The sequence below is a fragment of the Phasianus colchicus genome, chromosome Z, assembly GCF_987193195.1.
Source record: "Phasianus colchicus chromosome Z, bPhaCol1.hap1.1, whole genome shotgun sequence".
Taxonomy (NCBI): domain Eukaryota; kingdom Metazoa; phylum Chordata; class Aves; order Galliformes; family Phasianidae; genus Phasianus; species Phasianus colchicus.
This window is the reverse complement of record NC_143476.1, coordinates 92,123,123-92,142,293: the sequence shown is the minus strand read 5'-3', so window position 1 is coordinate 92,142,293 and position 19,171 is coordinate 92,123,123. Positions and strand designations below refer to the sequence as shown.

At 60.8% G+C, this 19,171-nt stretch overlaps 1 protein-coding gene across 21 annotated transcripts in view; it reads right to left on the bottom strand.

Annotated features, from left to right (window-relative positions):
• Window positions 1-19,171, bottom strand: part of TCF4 (transcription factor 4) — a 203,781-nt gene that overhangs the window by 77,120 nt on the left and 107,490 nt on the right. For 17 of the 21 annotated variants that reach the window (XM_090132430.1, XM_090132429.1, XM_090132431.1 and 14 more), the window contains 2 exons: window positions 18,601-18,730; window positions 18,315-18,364 (listed from right to left, as the gene is read on the bottom strand). The exons of 3 other annotated variants lie outside the window; for them this stretch is intronic. In XM_090132430.1, the coding sequence (XP_089988556.1) occupies window positions 18,315-18,364; window positions 18,601-18,730 (180 nt within the window). Of the gene's footprint in view, window positions 137-18,314; window positions 18,365-18,600; window positions 18,731-19,171 lie in introns of those variants that run through there. One more of the 21 variants, XM_090132445.1, reaches the window with a different exon arrangement.

The window sequence follows — 19,171 nt, the reverse complement described above, 5'->3', positions numbered from 1 at the left end:
AGCATCCACAAAACATAATTAACTTAAATTAGGACGTCGGGACGAGAGGTGATGGCCTCTGTTGTGCCAAGGGAGCGTGGGGGGGATGTCGGTCAGCGCCCTCCCGCAGCACCTCCTCTCCTCTCCTCTCCTCTCCTCTCCTCTCCTCTCCTCTCCTCTCCTCTCCTCTCCTCTCCTCTCCTCTCCTCTCCTCTCCTCTCCTCTCCTCTCCTCTCCTCTCCTCTCCTCTCCTCTCCTCCCCAAGGCACTGCTGCAGCAGCACAGCTGCCATGAGACGGTGGTCTCACCGCCCCCGGGTCGTTCCACGGCCGTGGGGATGTGGGCAGTGGGCACTGCTGGGGGGCGGGGGCCTCGGAGGGCTTTTCCACCCTCCATGAATCCGTGGGTTTTCGTCCTTCCATCTCCGGCGCCGCTCGGGCCGTATTTACTGGCAGCACGTGAAGCCGAGGGCGCAATAAAACCCCGGTCAGAAATTCCTGCTGCAGACCAGCGCTCCCATTCATCTGCTGCAAGCAGCACCGCGCCTCCAAAACGCCCACTGCCCACTCGGGCTCTGCTGTACTGCGCCTTCTCGTGAAAAGCCGAGGGAGGAAACCAAAGCAGGGCCGGGGCTTCTCACTGCACACAGGCACTGCTGCCCTTTCATGGGGCGTGCGCGGGGAGCCCTGGGAGGCCAGAGCTCCTGCAGGCGCGGGCAGCAGCACCTCACGCTGCGAGCACTGAGCTCCGGCAGGGCGCCGCAGAGCCGGGCCATGGAGCGAACCCTGGGGGCCGAGGAAGCCGACCCAAGCCTCACTGCTTCAGAACCTCGTGGCTGCTTCCCGTGTGGCTGCGGGGAGGCTGACTCACGTCCCTCCGGGGTCTGCAGTGGCCGCCCCGCAGCGCTCTGCTGCCGTAGGGCTCAGCTCCGCCGTTCTGGGTGCTCCTCGGGGCCAGCGATGGGAGCTGCTGGACGTGGGCACTTTGCTGCCTCTGCTCTCGGTACGAGAGCAAACAAACACGTCCTACGTCTGCACCGCAGCCTGGAACTCAAAGCAGAGGCGTTTGGTGGCACTGCAGGCTCTGCTCCACAGGGGTGTTGGGATTGCAGGAAGGCGCTGCCGTGCAGCACAGCGCACCCTGCAGCCAGCAGGGCTGGGCTTCAATCTGCCCCGCTACCGAGGGCTTTCCATCATTCTTGGTCCATCATTCCAGATAGCAGGAGCCGCCCCGGCACAACAAATCCGTGCTGTGGAAGCGCGTGACGGACCTGACCTCAGCTTCAGTCCTCAGGAAAAGAGGCGACAGCACGGAGTGACAACTCCCACCAGAAGCACAGCATGCGCCGGGTCGGGAGGGACCCCCCCACACCACGAGTCCATCAGAGACAGCACAAACCGTCCCAGGAGGACGCGGTGATCCGCAAAGTGACGAAGACCCCAGCGGGACAGCAGCTCCAGCACGGCCTGCCGCGCACGGCCGGCGGGGGGATGAAGTGGGAGAAGTCAAAAAGCAGCCCGGAAGTTGCGGGCACCGTGCGGGCGGGCACGCGGCTCACCGACAGCGGCCCAAACCCGGCCTCTGCCTTACGACCCACACGCAGCAGCCTGTCTGCACACTGCAACGCTCCCAGAGCTGATCGAGGCATCCCAGAGCGTTTCCCACTGCCCTGCTCTCCGCTCAATGACCCGCGGGGCCGAGCGGAGATGTGGCATCCTGCGAACCCCCATCCTTTCCCACTCTGCCACAAGGCATCTGCGGAGCGCTGCTTCTCGTTGCTTGCACATCGCCATATGGAAGCCTTTCAGCTGTTACATAGTTAGGCCCCGCAGCCCTTCCATCTAGCAGCTCAGTTCTTCTGTCACCACTTCCCCGCCGCAGCGCCGCCCGTCCCTCCGTGGCACCTTCGTCCCCAAGGCCGGCGCTGCCGCCAGCCCTGGGCTCGTGGCTGGCAGGGCAGGGGCGGCCCCGCGGCCCCGAGGAGCCGAGGCCGGCGGCTCAGCGCGGAGCAGAGGCGGGAGCGGTGCTGCGGGGGGGAGAACGGGAAACGGGGGCCGGATTCCTCGCGCTCCGTCCAGCCGCGCCGCCCAGCAGGCCTGCATGGCTGCCAGGAGCGGCACCGCACGCGGGGACAAAGCGCCTGGGCCCTTCCTGAACGACACCAGGAAGGGTGCAGGGAAATGCAAACACCGCTCTGGTCTCCCAGCACGGAGGGGCAGAGCGCCGGCCGAGCAGGGCAGCGGCTCAGCCGTGATGCTGGGCACAAGGGAGGAAGGGAGGAATCCACGCCCGCGGGACGGACGGCGAGGCGCCTCATGCACCTTTGGCGCCTGGAGGAGGAGCTGCGAGATTTGGTTTAGCAGCTTGTGGTAGCAGTGGTAATGTGAAGACGGTTGGACAAACGATCCTATAGGTCGTTTCCAACCTTGTGATTCCATGATTCCATGATTCTATGCAGCCGTGCTCCGTCCGGCAGCGGGGAGGAGCGCTGCCCTCTGCACCAAGGGCTGCTCCTGCTCCCGGAGCAGGGATGCGACGGAGCGTCCCTCCAGCACCAGGGGTTTGGAGAACACAGCTGGGCTTTGCTCCGGAGGACCTCGGCACGGCAGCCTGCTTCCTGCGGGCACGGCTCGGTGGCAGGGCGGGACCTGGTGATCTCAGAGGCCTTTCCACGGAATCGTGGCGTGGCTTGGGTCGGAAGGGACCCCGAGGATCACCAAGCCGCAGCCCCCAGCGAGCCCACAGCTCCGTGCTCCAACACCCGACGGGCGCCCTGCTTCTCAGCGGGAGCTGCCGACAGTTCCTGCACACAAAGCCACGGCCGACACCTGGCCAGAGCTCTTGGTTCCCCCTGCTTCTCACGATGCTGCAACGGCCCTTTGGCTGCCAGCCCCCATGGATGTGAAGGTGAGGAGCACAAAGCCCAGTGCTCACCACATGGACATGAAGGTGGGAGCACAAAGCCCAGTGCTCACCACATGGACATGAAGGTGGGAGCACAAAGCCCAGTGCTCACCACGTGGACGTGAAGGTGGGAGCACAAAGCCCAGTGCTCACCATGTGGACGTGAAGGTGGGAGCACAAAGCCCAGTGCTCACCACGTGGACGTGAAGGTGGGAGCACAAAGCCCAGTGCTCACCACGTGGACGTGAAGGTGGGAGCACAAAGCCCAGTGCTCACCACGTGGACGTGAAGGTGGGAGCACAAAGCCCGGCCCGTGGCCACACCGCAGCGCCGCCACTGCTCCCTTTTGGTTCTGACGCTCTTTTCTCTTCGCTTTCCGTGTAAAATCGTTTTCTTTCTGTTCCTCCAGGAACACAGCCTGGAGGAGGGGAACTGTCGGGTATCCGTCTTTCCTCAGAGACTGTCACACAAAGGATCCCCTGCGCCACACTCGGCGCCAGCTTTCCCCCCAAAACACGGAGGTTTCAGCCTTCTGACGAACAGCAGCCCTACGGACAGCAGGGCGGGACGGACGGACGCGGCGGCACCGCAGCCGTGGCTCCCAGAACCGGGCAGGACGGGGCACGGATTTTGAAGGCTCGCTAAATTTGTCCTGTAATGGGCTCTGAATATTCTGCCAGGGTTTAATACAGGATTGCACAGTGCAGGAGGATAATTAGAGCAAGCATTAAGCAGTTTATGTTCTCCTGCGATTAGGGAACGAGTCTGTGAGGTCTTCGGGCACCAGCTCCTCCGAATTTCATTCTTCCTATATAAAACCCTTCAGGAGAAAAGGGCGTCTGCTCCTCCGATCCCCCGGGATTTGGCAGCGAGCAACGTGCCAAGATGTCCCCTGCGATGCAGACGTGGGGTCGTGGGCCGCCCTGACACGGAGAGCTGGGCAGGGCTGCACTGCGCCGGGCTGTGTGCTGCCCACTGGCACGGGGCGGGCACGCGCCTCCAGGGCACAGCACAACTGCCAGCACACAGACCCCTCCCCGAAGGACAGGCTTACACCTTCCTCATCAGCTTTCCTTCCCAGCAACCCCAATTAACGCCCCAAAGTGCATTTCCAACAGGAAGAACACAACGCCAGAGCAAAATGTGTATTTTCATCCTGCAGCTGCTGCTACAAAGCCGTGCCGTGCTGGGCTGGGCAGAGCACAGGGATGGGGCACAGCACAGGGTTGGGCACAGCACAGGGATGGGGGCACAGCACGGAGATGGGGCACAGCACAGGGATGGGGCACAGCACAGGGATGGGGCACAGCACAGGGATGGGGCACAGCACGGAGATGGGGCACAGCACAGGGATGGGGCACAGCACGGAGATGGGGCACAGCACAGGGATGGGGCACAGCACGGAGATGGGGCACAGCACGGAGATGGGGCACAGCACAGGGATGGGGCACAGCACAGGGATGGGGCACAGCACAGGGTTGGGCAGAGCACAGGGATGGGGCACAGCACAGAGATGGGGCACAGCACAGGGATGGGGCACAGCACGGAGATGGGGCACAGCACAGGGATGGGGCACAGCACAGGGATGGGGCACAGCACAGGGATGGGGCACAGCACGGAGATGGGGCACAGCACGGAGATGGGGCACAGCACAGGGATGGGGGCACAGCACGGAGATGGGGCACAGCACAGGGATGGGGCACAGCACAGGGATGGGGGCACAGCACGGAGATGGGGCACAGCACAGGGATGGGGCACAGCACAGGGATGGGGCACAGCACAGGGATGGGGGCACAGCACGGAGATGGGGCACAGCACAGGGATGGGGCACAGCACAGGGATGGGGCACAGCACAGGGATGGGGGCACAGCACGGAGATGGGGCACAGCACAGGGATGGGGGCACAGCACAGGGATGGGGCACAGCACGGAGATGGGGCACAGCACGGAGATGGGGCACAGCACAGGGATGGGGCACAGCACAGGGATGGGGCACAGCACAGGGATGGGGCACAGCACGGAGATGGGGCACAGCACAGAGATGGGGCACAGCACAGGGATGGGGCACAGCACGGGGATGGGGGCACAGCACAGGGATGGGGCACAGCACGGAAATGGGGCACAGCACGGAGATGGGGCACAGCACGGAGATGGGGCACAGCACAGGGATGGGGCACAGCACAGAGATGGGGGCACAGCACGGAGATGGGGCACAGCACAGGGATGGGGCACAGCACAGGGATGGGGGCACAGCACGGAGATGGGGCACAGCACAGGGATGGGGCACAGCACAGGGATGGGGCACAGCACAGGGATGGGGGCACAGCACGGAGATGGGGCACAGCACAGGGATGGGGGCACAGCACAGGGATGGGGCACAGCACAGGGATGGGGCACAGCCCGACCCGCAGTGGCTCAGCTGGGCACACAGAGCAGCAGCAGAGCTGCAGAGAAGCGGAGGGCACGGATCAGACGGGCAGCACGCCTGGAGCAAGATCCAACTTCCCTGGTTGTTTCCTAACACTGTGTCATATTCCCAGCGACTGCTCAAATTCACACTTAAATGCCTAACACATGTCAGTGCCAACTCCTCTAACAAAATATGGTTATTTGGAGGTCCTATAAAACTGCTTCTGCTTGAAAAGTGGTTAATGTGTAGCCAAATTAAGAAGAAAGTCACTTGCTTGCTGAGGAGCCCCATGCAGGCAGCTCTCGGATCGTATCTGGAGCCCTGCGCTATTTCCTGGGCTCCCCTTTCTTTGCTTTTTCTTCCCCCATTCCCCAGATTTCTGCCATTAGATGAAAATTAGGATTCGGTTATAAACCTTCGTTTCGGTCCCTTTTCCCTGCGGGCAAAACCCGGCGGTGTGACCCAAGCACAGCTGCAAGTTCAGCAAAAGGGAAAACAGAAGAGGCCAACGCCGCGCAGAGCGGCGCACAGCCAGGCCAGGCTCAGAGCTGCGGCGCGGGCTGAGCTGTGCCCGAGGCCAGCAAACCCTGCAAACCCTGCAAACCTGCAAACCCAAACCCCTGCACAGCCAAACCCAAACAACAGCCCTACAAGTCCAAACCCAAATCTCCACAAATCCTAACCCTACAAATCCAAACCCTACAGCCCTACAAATCCTAACCCAAACCTCTACAAATCGTAACCCAAACCTCTGCAAATCCTAACCCTTCAAGTCCAAACCCAACAGCCCTACAAACCCAAACCCAAACCCTTACAAATCCAAACCCAACAGCCCTACAAGTCCAAACCCAAACCCTTACAAATCCGAACCCCTACAATTCCAAACCCAAACCTCTACAAATCCTAACTCTACAAATCCTAACCCAACAGCCCTACAAATCCTAACCCAAACCTCTACAAATCGTAACCCAAACCTCTACAAATCCTAACCCAATAGCCCTACAAATCGTAACCCAAACCTCTGCAAATCCTAACCCTACAAATCCTAACCCAACAGCCCTACAAATCCAAACCCAACAACCCTACAAATCCTAACTCCTACAAATCCAAACCCAAACCTCTGCAAATCCTAACCCTACAAATTCTAACCCAACGGCCCTACAAATTCTAACCCTACAAATCCAAACCCAAACCTCTACAAATCATAACCTAAACCTACAAATCCTAACAGCACTACAAACCCAAACCCAACAATCCTACAAATCCTAACCCCTACAAATCCAAACCCAACAACCCTTCAAATCCTAACTCCTACAAATCCAAACCCAAACCCCTACAAATCGTAACCCAAACCTCTGCAAATCCTAACCCTACAAATCCTAACCGAACGGCCCTACAAATTGTTAACCCCTACAAATCCAAACCCAAACGTCTGCAAATCCTAACCCTAGAAATCGTAACCCAACAGCCCTACAAATCGTAACCCCTACAAATCCTAACCCAAACCTCTGCAAATCTTAACCTGACAAATCCTAACCCAACGGCCCTACAAATTGTAACCTAAACCTCTACAAATCCTAACCCAACAGCCCTACAAATCCAAACCCAACAACCCTACAAATCCTAACCCTACAAATCCAAACCCAACAGCCCTACAAATCCTAAGCCTAACCTCTACAAATCGCAACCCAAAGCTCTGCAAATCCTAACCCTACAAATCCAAGCCCAAACCTCTACAAATCGTAACCCAAACCTCTACAAATCCTAACCTAACAGCCCTACAAATCCAAACCCAACAACCCTACAAATCCTAACCCTACAAATCCTAACCCGATGGCCCTACAAATCCTAACCCGAACCTCTACAAATCATAACCCAAAGCTCTACAAATCCTAACCCTACAAATGCTAACCCAACAGCCCTACAAATTATAACCCAAACCCCTGCAAATCCTAACCTAACGGCCCTACAAATCCAACCCCAACAGCCCTACAAATCCTAACCCCTACAAGTCCTAATCGGAACCTCTACAAATCGCAACCCAGAGCTCTACAAATCCCAACCCTACAGATGCAGACCCAAACCGCACCGATCCAGCCCCAGCCCCCGGACGCCGCGGGGAGGCGGCGCTCCTCGCGCCCCAGGGCCGCCTCCGTGCTCCTGGAACGCCTTCTTGCTTCCTGCAGCGGCCGCCGCGGAGGAGCCCTCAGCCACCAATTAATTTCTCCGCCCTCAGGAGCGCGGCACCAAAGGCGCCCCGCGTTCCGAGCTCCGGACGTCACTCGGCAGGGAAACGTGGGGCGAGAGGCGCAGAGCCGCCCGGGAACGGCCGCTCCGAGCGCTGCAGAGCCGGGCGCCGCAGCGAGGGTCGGCACCGAAGGGGTTAACAGACATATGCCGCATAATTAGGAGATGCATTAATGATTATGAATAGTAAGCGGCTCGGTGCAAGGGGAAAAGAAGCCCAGCGAAAGGCGACGCGCACCCATCTCACGCGTGCCCTGGGAGCCGCACGTGGCGCAGGGCCGCGCGGCGCAGGAGCCGGCACTGCTGGCGCCAGCGCTTCCAGGGGTGCAGCAAACCCTCATCTTTCGTGCGGCATCCATCAAACCGGGCTGCAGGTTTTGACAAACATTAAACACAGTAAGGAGGCAATTATGTATGCATGATTTAATCTGCAACTAATTAATATGCAAATTTATTCATATGTTAGTTACTAAATTAAAAATGCAAAGAAGCCCTTATGGTGATTCTCAAAATTTTGCACAAACAGAACATTCAAAATATAAGAGAAAACGAAGTTTTTCGGAAACCTGCGGCACACTTCAAATCCCCGGGACCTGTTGCACCCAGCCGGCCGAAAATATTCACCCAAACGCCGCAGCACCACAAAAGGCCGCTGCCAGGACGCGGCGGCAGGAAGGCTGGGCACGGATCTCTGCCAGGCTGGGAGATGTGCACTAATTGTCAAGCAAGCCGTGATGCAGACCTGGCTCCCACCGCCGCACAGCAGCACCGAGCCGGGCACAGCAATACCGGGCACAGCAACACAGGGCACAGCAACACAGGGCACAACAACACCGAGCTGGGCACAGCAGCACCGAGCCGGGCACAGCAACACCGAGCCGGGCACAGCAACACCGAGCCGGGCACAGCAGCACCGGGCACAGCAACACTGGGCACAGCAACACCGGGCACAGCAGCACCGGGCACAGCAACACCAGGCACAGCAACACAGGGCACAGCAACACAGGGCACAACAACACCGAGCTGGGCACAGCAGCACCGAGCCGGGCACAGCAGCACCGAGCTGGGCACAGCAACACTGGGCACAGCAACACAGGGCACAGCAGCACCGGGCACAGCAACACTGGGCACAGCAACACAGGGCACAGCAACACAGGGCACAGCAGCACAGGGCACAGCAGCACCGAGCCGGGCACAGCAGCACCGGGCACAGCAGCACCGGGCACAGCAGCACAGGGCACAGCAGCACCGAGCTGGGCACAGCAGCACCGGGCACAGCAGCACAGGGCCGGGCACAGCCGGGCCATCACCACACCGCCCCGCTGTGCCTGCAGCCGCCCCCTGCTCGGCTCCTGCAGCACCGCCAGCTGCCAGCAGCAGCACCGGGCCGCCAGCGCCACTGCAGCCGCACTCCTTGCACCTGAGCGGGCCTCGTGTCCGGGAATGGCCGCACAGCAGGCGAGAGGACCGGCTGTGCGGGAGCCTCAGCTCCATCCCGATGCTCCGGGCGGAGCAGGGACGCGACGCGGCGCGGACGCCCGGTCAGCTCCGTGCCGCGGCTCCAGCCCCCGGCCGGCCGGCGAGCAGCAAATCGCCGCGAGACCGCAGCGTTTCTCGCGTCGTTCCGTCCCCGTGCGGCGCAGCTCCGCGCCACGAGTTTCCTCTCCCCTCGCTTCCGAGCGCAGCCCAGCTCTGCAGCGCGCACGGAGCGGCGCTCGGCCCGGCAGCACGGCTCCCGGCCGCTCGGCTCTCGCTGTTCCCTTTGTTTTCCCCGCTCGGAGCACAGAACCCGGCAGGCCCTCGGACGGCCGCGCTGGCGCCCAGCCCTGCAGCTCCGCGCAGAGCCGACAGACGATCGTCGGCTGCGACGGAGCCGCGCGGCTCGGCGCCCGGGCGGCACCGGCGGCGCGGCTCTGCGCTCCTGCGGGGCCGAGCCCCGAGTTCCCCCCCGGGCCAGAACCGCACGGAAGGCTCAGAAGGCCCAAGCGCACCCGTCTGCGCATTCGCTGCGCAGCGCTAAATCTAATTTGTTCTTTTTACTGTCACAGGAAGCACATGTTTGCAGCAATCTGTTTCCTCGTACGAACGCTTTCCTGTCTGTTTGAAAAAAACGGCAACACACTTTACCCCGAGTAACCAAGAGGTGATCATAAATATCCCTAAATAGCATTAAACAGATATGAAAGACATTAACACTTCCAGAATGCCAAAGTAGTATTAAAAAAAAATTCTAACAGATGCTCCTAGGTCAAAAAGCGAAATGTGTGTTTCCTGAAAAAAACACTCTCATCAGAATCATAAATGAACTGTGAGCGGAGGAGCGAGGTGCTGCGGAGCCGAGGCAGGATCTCGTGCTGCGGGCTGCGGTGCGCTGCTGCAGACAAAGAGCCGCAGCGCTGCTCACGGCCGCGCCGCTCCGCATCCGCACGGCGCCACGCCACGACCCGGCCCACGCCACGACCCGGCCCACGCCACGACCCAGCCCACGCCACGCCGAGCCCACGCCACGGCCCAGCCCACGGCACGCCGAGCCCACCGAGCCCACCGCCCACAAACCCGCTGCGCCCACCGCCCAGCTGCCACCGAGCGCACCGAGCCCACGCCCCGCCGCTCTGGGCTGCGCGCGCGTGGCAGGGAAAGGTGCCCTCGCCTGGAAGCGGGCACACCACGCATCCTGCATGAAAACCTCGCCTGCGGCACCCAAGTCAGCCCAGCCCGACCTGCTGCGGATGCGGAGCCCCGTGGCGGGGCTGTGCGGGCACCTGGGCCGCTCTGCTCTCCTGTTTCCCAGGAACGAAACACCGAAGCGCTGCCCTCGCCGGCCCACCCCAACCTCCTCAGAGTGCACGGGGCGCCCCGGACCCCCGTGGCAGCCCGCACTGCGGCCCTGACCCCACGTAACCGCCGTGCCCCCTCCCCGTGCCCCCTCCACGCGTCCCCTCTGCTGCCCCCGGGCGCCCCCCGGGCGCCCCCCGTCTCGGGTGCTGACCCCAACCCTTGCTGGGCCTGTCAAAACGCACGGCGGGGCCGTTGAAAACAAAACAACAATAAAAAAAAACAACCAGCCATTGTCGGCCGCCTGGTTTTGGTGCCAAGAAGCTGTCAGGGGAGCTTTGCTATGCATTTAACAATGTTAATAGTTATTGGAGCTCTTTATGCCATTTTTTTTCCCATGTTTTTTTTTTTTTTTTTCTTTTTTTTTTTCTTGCACATTTGCCGCTTCGGTGTAAAGGAAAAAAAGAAAAAACAGAAGAACTTCAGAGCAAAGCCTACAACGTTCCCTTGGCGAAGTGCAGAGGCCGGCCGGCCGACGCACGCCAGCCAAACGCCGCCGCCTCGCCCAGCCCAGCCGCCCCGCAGCCGCCCCGCGCGGCTCCCCCGCAGCCAACCCCGCGCCCGAGCAGCTCCACAGCGGGAGGAGAACTGGAAGCGGGGCGAGGAGCCAAGGCCGCCGCAGCCCCGGAGCCCCGGGCCGCGCTGCTGAGCGCCACGCAGACGTGGCTCGACGGCTTCGGCCCGGCGGCGCAGGCGGGGAACGCGGAGCTGAGCGCGGGGCAGGGCGCCGAACACAGCCGTGCCCGGAGATGCGCGCACTTCTCATTCCCTGCGCCTCCTGCGAGCAGACGGCCCAGGGCATCAGAAGCGCTGGGCTCCACGTTCCCGAAGTCAGCCCAGCTTCCGAGTCGGACAGGGGACGCGGCCCCGCCAGGGAGCAGAGCGGAGACTGGACGCGGCGCTGCGCTCGCTTTCACACCTCTCTGCCGAATCAAAGCACCTCCCCACGGCCCACCGGCCGCCGGCGCGCACCCCGCTCCGGGTTTTTCTCCTGCGGGAACCCGGCCCGCCTGCGGCCCGCGAGGGCAACGCGGAGCCCCGCGAAAGGCCCAAATCGGCAGCGTGCGCCACGCCGGGCGCGGGGGGCGGACGCCGGCTGGTTTCCTGCCGGGAAGGGGCGCGGGGTGCCGCGGGGTCCCAGCCGCGCCGCCAGCCCCCGGCACCGGCGCAGCGCGAGCAGCTCCCGCGGATCGGCCCGAAGCAGCGCTCGGGGCTGCCTTTCGCTGCGCCCTTTCCACAGCGCCCAGAAATCATCCGGACTCGTTGGCCAAAGCGCTACGGCCACGGGGAAGCGATGCCTTCTGCACTACCCGCAGCGCTCTGAAGAGGGAGTCTATGCTCAAGCTAAACGAAGACACCCAAAGCTCCGCCGGCACCGCCGAGCGGGACGGGGCCGCGCACGGTTGGCACCGGCGGTTCCGAGCGCGGCGAGGTGCGCGCATGGAGCGGCAGCGCTCCGGAGCCGAGCCGGCAGGAACGCAGCGCGTGTCGCTCCCGGGCAGGGACCCCGAGCAAGGTGTCACTGACCGCAAGCCCAGCATCTGCCGCCCGCGTTTCCACCGCATTCGCACCTGCTCAAGACCAGCGGCAGCAACGCAGAGCTCTGCCCGCACCGCCGGGCAATTCGGGCAGCTCGTCACAGCCCCCGCAACCCATCCCCGCTGCCTGGCAGATTCCATTCCCCTGGCTCGACTTACTTTACCACGTGCCAAAGATGCACTTCCCAAGCTTTATTTGTTTTTAAAACAAAAATCAGAGCTCGGTCATAACTGGAAACGGCCCGGTGGAGCTGTGCTGGGCGCTGACTTTAAGGTGAACCAGACCAGACCGCAGCCAGCGGGGATTCGCTCGGCTGCGCTCCGGGGCAGAGGCGGCACCGGGCGGCTGCACGGCACGGAATGGCTGCGCCACTGCAGGATGAGCGAGCCCGGGCGCGGGGCAGGCCGCTGAGCCCTCCCCCTCTGCCCTTCCTCCCAGCTGTCGGAAGCCATGGAATCGCACAGAAATACTGCAGTGCAACTGCTCAGATTGGCTCCTGCTGCCTCCTCCAGCAGCCTCCTCTCCCCGAGCTGCCAGCCTGGACCCGCGCGACCCGGCCCCATTTTGACCCACGGACTGAAAGACCTCCACCCCGGGGGCCCGGGGGCGTGCAGGGATGCAGGGAAAGTCAAGGGTGCCAAATCTGTTCTGGAAACCTCCTGAGAAGTCGGGCGTTTGAAGGGAACGCCCCACGGCTGCGTCCTTTAAAGCCGAGGCAGGGAGGCTGCAAAGCCTGCGCAGGCGGCACAAAGGGTGCTTCCTCCGCTCCCAGCACCAAGGCGTCTCCTGTCAGAAAGCTCCAGGTGGCACCCCAGCAGTGTTTCTCCTCTCTTGGTTCCTGGAACCAAGCAGGTGTTTCCTTAGGATCTACAACTGAGTCGTGCACTTCCTTATCTGCCTGGCTAGCAAGGTCAAAGCTGGCACGGCTGTAAATGCAGGCAGTGGCAAGTGCAAATAGATGTCTCCCGCCTAGGAGGGGACACCTTGAACGAAGATGAAAGAGAGAAGAGAGGCTTCTGCCATTACAGCTAAGGCTCGGGAGATTTTACCTTCTGATTCTTCCAGAAAAGCAATGAGGGGAGCTGCGCAAGGGAGGGGACAGGCTCTTCAGCAGGGTCTGTGGTAAAAGGACAAGGGGCCCCAAACTGAAGGAGGGGAGATTTAGGCTGTACATCAGGAAGAAGTCTTTTACAGCGAGGGCGCTGAGGCACTGGCACAGGTTGCTTAGGGATGTGGTGGTGCCCCATCCCTGCAGGCTTTCAGGGCCGGGCTGGATGTGGCTCTGGGCAGCCTGGGCTGGTGGCCGTGGCCCTGCACACAGCAGGGGGTTGGAAGTGGGTGAGCACTGTGGTTCTTTGCAACCCAGGCATCCTGTGATTCTACGACTCTCCAGACAGAACTAAGGTGAGGAGGGAAGACGAGCAGCCTTACCCCAGAGCCTTCGAACTCAACGCACAGCTGCAGGTGGCCTGCAGCAATAATGCAAAGAGGGCTGCGCTTCCCAAAGCAGGCGCATTCATACACTGAGAAACAAGCTAGAGCAACTCACACACTGCCACGTGCTGGACTCCAAAAGGAAAAGTTACCCTAACAGCCTAAAAGCTGTGAGCTCAGTGCTGCCTTAGCTCTGCTGTTAGCAGGAGCGATGAAGTCGGGAGACAGCAAAGCCTGGGGCTCATGACTGCAACCCCCAGCCCGGGGCACGCGGTCGTATCACAGAGATCCCTGGGACACAGCTGTGGAAAAGAAGAGCACCTCTCCACGGGCAGGGTGGGATGCGGGCAGCTCCAGTCACAGTCAAAAAGGAGTCCAAGGAGGAGTGGAAATGAATGCAGTGCACCACAGTGACTGCATGGGGTGGCACCACAGCAAAAGAAGGAGGGCTGAAGATGGAGGAAATGCAGGAGCTGAGCTGCACTCAGTCACACCACTGAAAGCCTGGTCCCAGAAAGGAGTACCTGGAGATGAACAGAGATGATCAAAGGGCTGGAGCACCTCCCCTGTAAGGACAGACTGAGAGAGCCGGGGCTCTGCAGCCTAAAGAGGAGAAGGCTCCGGGAGGACCTGAAGGGGACTACAGGAAAGCTGGGGAGGGACTTTTTTAAGGGCAGATAGCGACAGGGTGAGGGGAAGTGGCCCTAAGCTGTCAGAGGGAAGATGTAGCCTAGATATTAGGAAGAAATTCTTCACTGTGAGGGTGGTGAGACACTGGAACAGGTTGCCCAATGAGGTTGTGAATGCCCCGTCCCTGGAAACGCTCAAGGCCAGGCTGGATGGGGCTGTGAGCAACCTGGTGTGGTGGGAGGCGTCTCTGCCTGTAGCTGGGGGCTGGAACTAGGGGATCTTGAAGGTACCTTGCAGTCCAAACCATTCTGTGACTCTGTGATTCCGTACAGCAACAAGGCTGCCACCCTGCCAGGCACTCGTTTCAGATGGACCGCTTCCAAGGGCCGTGCTCCAGAGACGGATTATTTCTGCTCCACAGGTGAGGTTAAGCCGGCTGAGCCGCACAGCGCTGCGAAAGCACTGTGAAAGGTCAGGTGTGAGTAAACCACCAGCAGCCAAGTGGAGGCTTCAGGTTACCGACCGGAACAACGGCAAAGCCTTCGGACGGAGTCAGAGGTGAGGACAGTCGTGCGGGACCGCACGCCGGGGACGGCAGCACCCACGTGGCACAGCACGCCTCTCCAGGCCGCGGCGCGGCTCCTCGCCGCCGCAGCTGCGTAGCCGTGCGGTGATGTCGGCTCCTGCCTGCGGGGCAGAAGCTCAGATGCCCGCAGCTTTGCTGCGCTGCGAACCCGTAGGCCAAACCTCCCCAAAAGCAGGACCGCCGGCGTCACCGCCGCCCCCACCAGATGCTCCCGGCCGGCTGGGGACACAGAAAGCATCGCCGCGCCACGGCTCGGCACCCCAGGCTGGCCCTCGGGATCCAAACCGAGCTGCAGCAGCGGCCGCTTCTGCAGCACGGCCAGCCCTGTGCCTCACCTCCAGCTGGAGCGGCCGCAGCGCCCCAAACCTCCCCTCCTTTCTGCTGCCCGGCAGAGCTCTGCGTGCCGCTGCCCAGGAGGAGCAATGGGAGGCAATGGGAGGCAACGGGAGGCAATGGGAGGCAATGGGAGGCAACGGGAGGCAACGGGAGGCAACGGGAGGCAATGGGAGGCAATGGGAGGCAACGGGAGGCAATGGGAGGCAACAGGAGGCAATGGGAGGCAATGGGAGGCAATGGGAGGCAACGGGAGGCAATGGGAGGCAACGGGAGGCAATGGGAGGCAATGGGAGGCAATGGGAGGCAACGGGAGGCAATGGGAGGCAATGGGAGGCAATGGGAGGCAATGGGAGGCAATGGGAGGCAATGGGAGGCAACGGGAGGCAATGGGAGGCAACGGGAGGCAATGGGAGGCAATGGGAGGCAATGGGAGGCAACAGGAGGCAATGGGAGGCAATGGGAGGCAATGGGAGGCAACGGGAGGCAATGGGAGGCAACGGGAGGCAATGGGAGGCAATGGGAGGCAATGGGAGGCAACAGGAGGCAATGGGAGGCAATGGGAGGCAATGGGAGGCAATGGGAGGCAATGGGCCGCGCGCGCCGCAGCTCCAGCTTCGGGGCCTCGCTGTTTGCAGAGCTGTGATTAGCTCTTAGTGTCATTTACTTTGTTTTCAAAACTCGCAGCCATTCCGTGCCGTTCAGGGGAGCCGATACGACGTATTTATTACCATTTATCATTGAAATTTTTATAAGACTACTTATGAATTAATCAACAATAACCGCTTTCACAAACGCTGCTGCATTAATCTCCATATCCGCCGCGTAAATCACACGGAGAACAAGTTAATATACATATTTTAAGAGAAATACAGCGGTAATTCCACCCTATCAACTCAGTGTATTATCATCGAGTTAGCCCATTTATAAATGCAAATACCTCCTCCAGCACCGCAGCCCCGTGTGACTCCACCAGCACAGCGCAGCCCGACCTGCCACACCGAGCACGCTCCTCCTGCCCGGCACCCCTGGGCTGCGCCCGGCTGTGCCGCACGGGCCCGCGGGCTCACGTCACCCGCTCACATCAGGGAGGCTCCGTCCCTTTCGGCACCACAGCGTCCTCGTGCTTGCACTGCTGGACGTGCGCCGACCGCTTCTGGAAAGCAGAGCCGAAACGTCCGGGCACACCTTCCTGTATCTCACCCGTTTCCATACGAACCGTGCGTGCCACTGAAGCAAACTCGCGGCTTTAAGGTGGATTTCTACCCGAGACACCCGGCTGCAAAGTGAGGACAGGCGGGCAGCGCCGAGCTGCGGAAGCGCGTCCGTCCTGCACCCAAAGCAAGCACACGCTGGGACCGAGGGGCACGAGCACACACTGCCCTTCCTTCTTCTGCAGCAAGAAGCAACCCAGGAAGAACTCTTCCAGCAGCCTCAAAGCCCTGAGCTGACATCTCCAACGCTCACAGCACCAGGCTGACCCGCAGCCGGGGCACAGCGCGGTGCCACAGCAGCTTGGCAGCACAGACGCCGCGCCGCCAGGCCACCACCAGCCCTCCGCTCTGCTGGGGGCGGCCGGGGGCTCCTCCGCTTCGCCCCAACTGAACCCGCAACCCAACTCCCGTAATGACCTCGGGGGGTGTGAGCTACTGCCATACAGGGGCCCAATGCAAACCAGAACCACGAAGCACAGAGCAAAGCAGATTTAAAGCATGCATTTAAACCAACACCAAAACAGCGTCGCTATTTTACTAGAAACTTTGAGATTTTCCGTATTTCAGCAGCTGACAAAACAGATTTGCGTGGCACTGCCCGACGCAATAAAGCACACAGCACTCTGTGCAACTGAAACAGGCCCCCCGTGTCTGTCTGTGCCTGTCGGGCTGGAATCCCGCGGTACGCAGTGACCACAGCCCCGCGCCGCCCGGAGCAGCAGCAGCGCTGTTGGCGCTCCGCAAATTCGGTCGGATTTATGGCAAAAAACATAAAACCCGTCAGAGATTAATACGTCAATTTGTTACATATTCCACGCGATTGATTGCCACCCCGCTCCTCCCAACAATCAGATCTAAAGATAAAACAAACACGGCTATCGAGCACCGAACGGACGTGCTCCTCGCGTCGGGGTTTGTTCTCTGTTTGCAGATACTGATGGGAAAACAGTGTTTTTTAAAGCTGTGGTGGAGAAAAAAATAGAAAAAGTACAAAAACGAAACGCAATACCGGAATGAAATGCGATCCCGGAATGAAATGCGAGGTTGGAATGAAATGCAGAGCGCTCCTTTATGTTCTACTTATTGAAACAGCCCACCGCTTCTTTTAAAATTACTGTTTTATGTACATTTCACCAGATCTCGGTGTAACTGCTCTCCAAAGGCACACTGTACCTTGGAACAGCTTCTTCAGCATTAAAAAAAAAAAAAAAAGAGGCACTGTATAGGTTTTAGGAAGAGATTTGGGGCCAAAGACAAAGGGCTGTACCGCAGAGCGGCTGACCTCCAAGGGCTGACCTCATCAAGGGCTGAGCCCCAGGAGCTGACCTCCAAGGATGACCTCTAAGGGCTGACCTCCAAGGATTGACCCCCAAGAGCTGACCCCCAAGGGCTGACCTCCAAGGGTTGACCTCCAAGGGTTGATTTCCAAGGGCTGAGTTCACCAAGGATTGACCTCCAAGACCTGACATCCAAAAGCCTCCAAGGGTTGACCTCCAAGAGCTGACCCCCAAGAGCTGACCTTCAAGGACTGACCTCCAAGGGCTGATTTCCAAGGGCTGAGTTCACCAAGGATTGACCTCCAAGAGCTGACCTACAAAGGCTGACCTCCAAGGGTTGACCTCCAAGGATTGACCTCCAAGAGCTGACCTCCAAGTTCTGACCCCCAAGGGCTGACCCCCAAGGGCTGACCTCCAAGGACTGACCTCCAAGGATTGACCTCCAAGGGCTGACCTCCAAGAGCTGACCTCCAAGGTCTGACTTCACCAAGGATTGACCCCCAAGGGCCGACCTCCAAAGGCTGCCAACACGCTTCTCCCACTACCTACAGCAGCCTTGCTTAATTACTGCTCCTTCATTATGCCCCGTGTGCCCCCAGCACACGGCAGCTCCCACTGGCAGCCACCTGGCACTGCCCAGCAGCCCCAGTGCGTGCCCCCAGCATCCCAAGGCCTCACTGATCTCCCGTGAGCCGCACCCTGCATGGAAATACATCCTCCATCCTTCGTCGCGGCCCTCAGCACGTGGGGCTCACACCACGACAGGCATGCTAAGGGCATCCATCACCCAGGAGTACCAGGAGCAGACACAGGGCGGTCCTGCGCCTCGTCCCAAGGCCACCCATCACCCGAGGCGGGGTGGGTGCCAATGGCCACATCCCACCCCGTCCCGCCCCACCGCACCGGGCCGCGTCGCACGGTACTTACTGAGGACGGCAAACCTGGAGGAACTTTCCGAACTTTCTTTGTCTGAACTTCTGCAAAGACAGAGAAAACGGCGTCCTGGTCAAGGCCGGCACGCCGCCAGCACGGCTCCTAGCGAGCGGGTCCGCCCTCAGCAGCGTGCCCAGCGCTCCCAGCGCCGCAGTGCCTCCACGCGGTGCCCACAGCCCACCCCAGCCAGGCCGCCAACCCCCCCGTGTGCACCCGCACGGGGCCCGGTGTTATCAGCTCGGCCGGCGGGAGGCGCTCACTCGCTCACTCGCTCACTCACCCATGGAGGTGCTGTGCAGCGGCCGGCGGCGCGGGTTATTGCTGGAGTACTGGTAGTACTGGGAGCCCGGCTTGCTGGGGGACAGTGCCCCGGGGTTGCCGATGTCCATCTCCCCGGCCAGGAGACTTTGCTGAAGGACAGAAAGACAGAGGTGTGTGCGTGCCATGCGGGGCTGCCGCCAACATCCCTACCGACACCGCGGTCACGAAGCGCCCTCGGCCTGCCGACACGCAAACGTTGCCCACATCGCGACTCCCCATTCGGCGCCGCTTCTGGGAGGGAAGCACAACGCAGTTAATTGACAATGAGATTATTTGCATCCGGAGGAGACTTACTGCCCACTCATGCGAACGCAGCCGGCGCTGCACAAACTTTCGGAGCCCTGCTAAGCAATGCACTGGAAAGCAATCCGGTTTCCTCGCTGCGAACAAGATGTCAGAGGGACGGCTTCAGACACCACGAAGCTAAGAGCAGCGCAGCCCACCAGCTGGCAGAGCGGAGCGGGTGGCTCCGAGCGCGAGCGTGAGATGGCCTCGCTGCCCATCCCCAGCCCAGCCAAAGCGCACGCGGC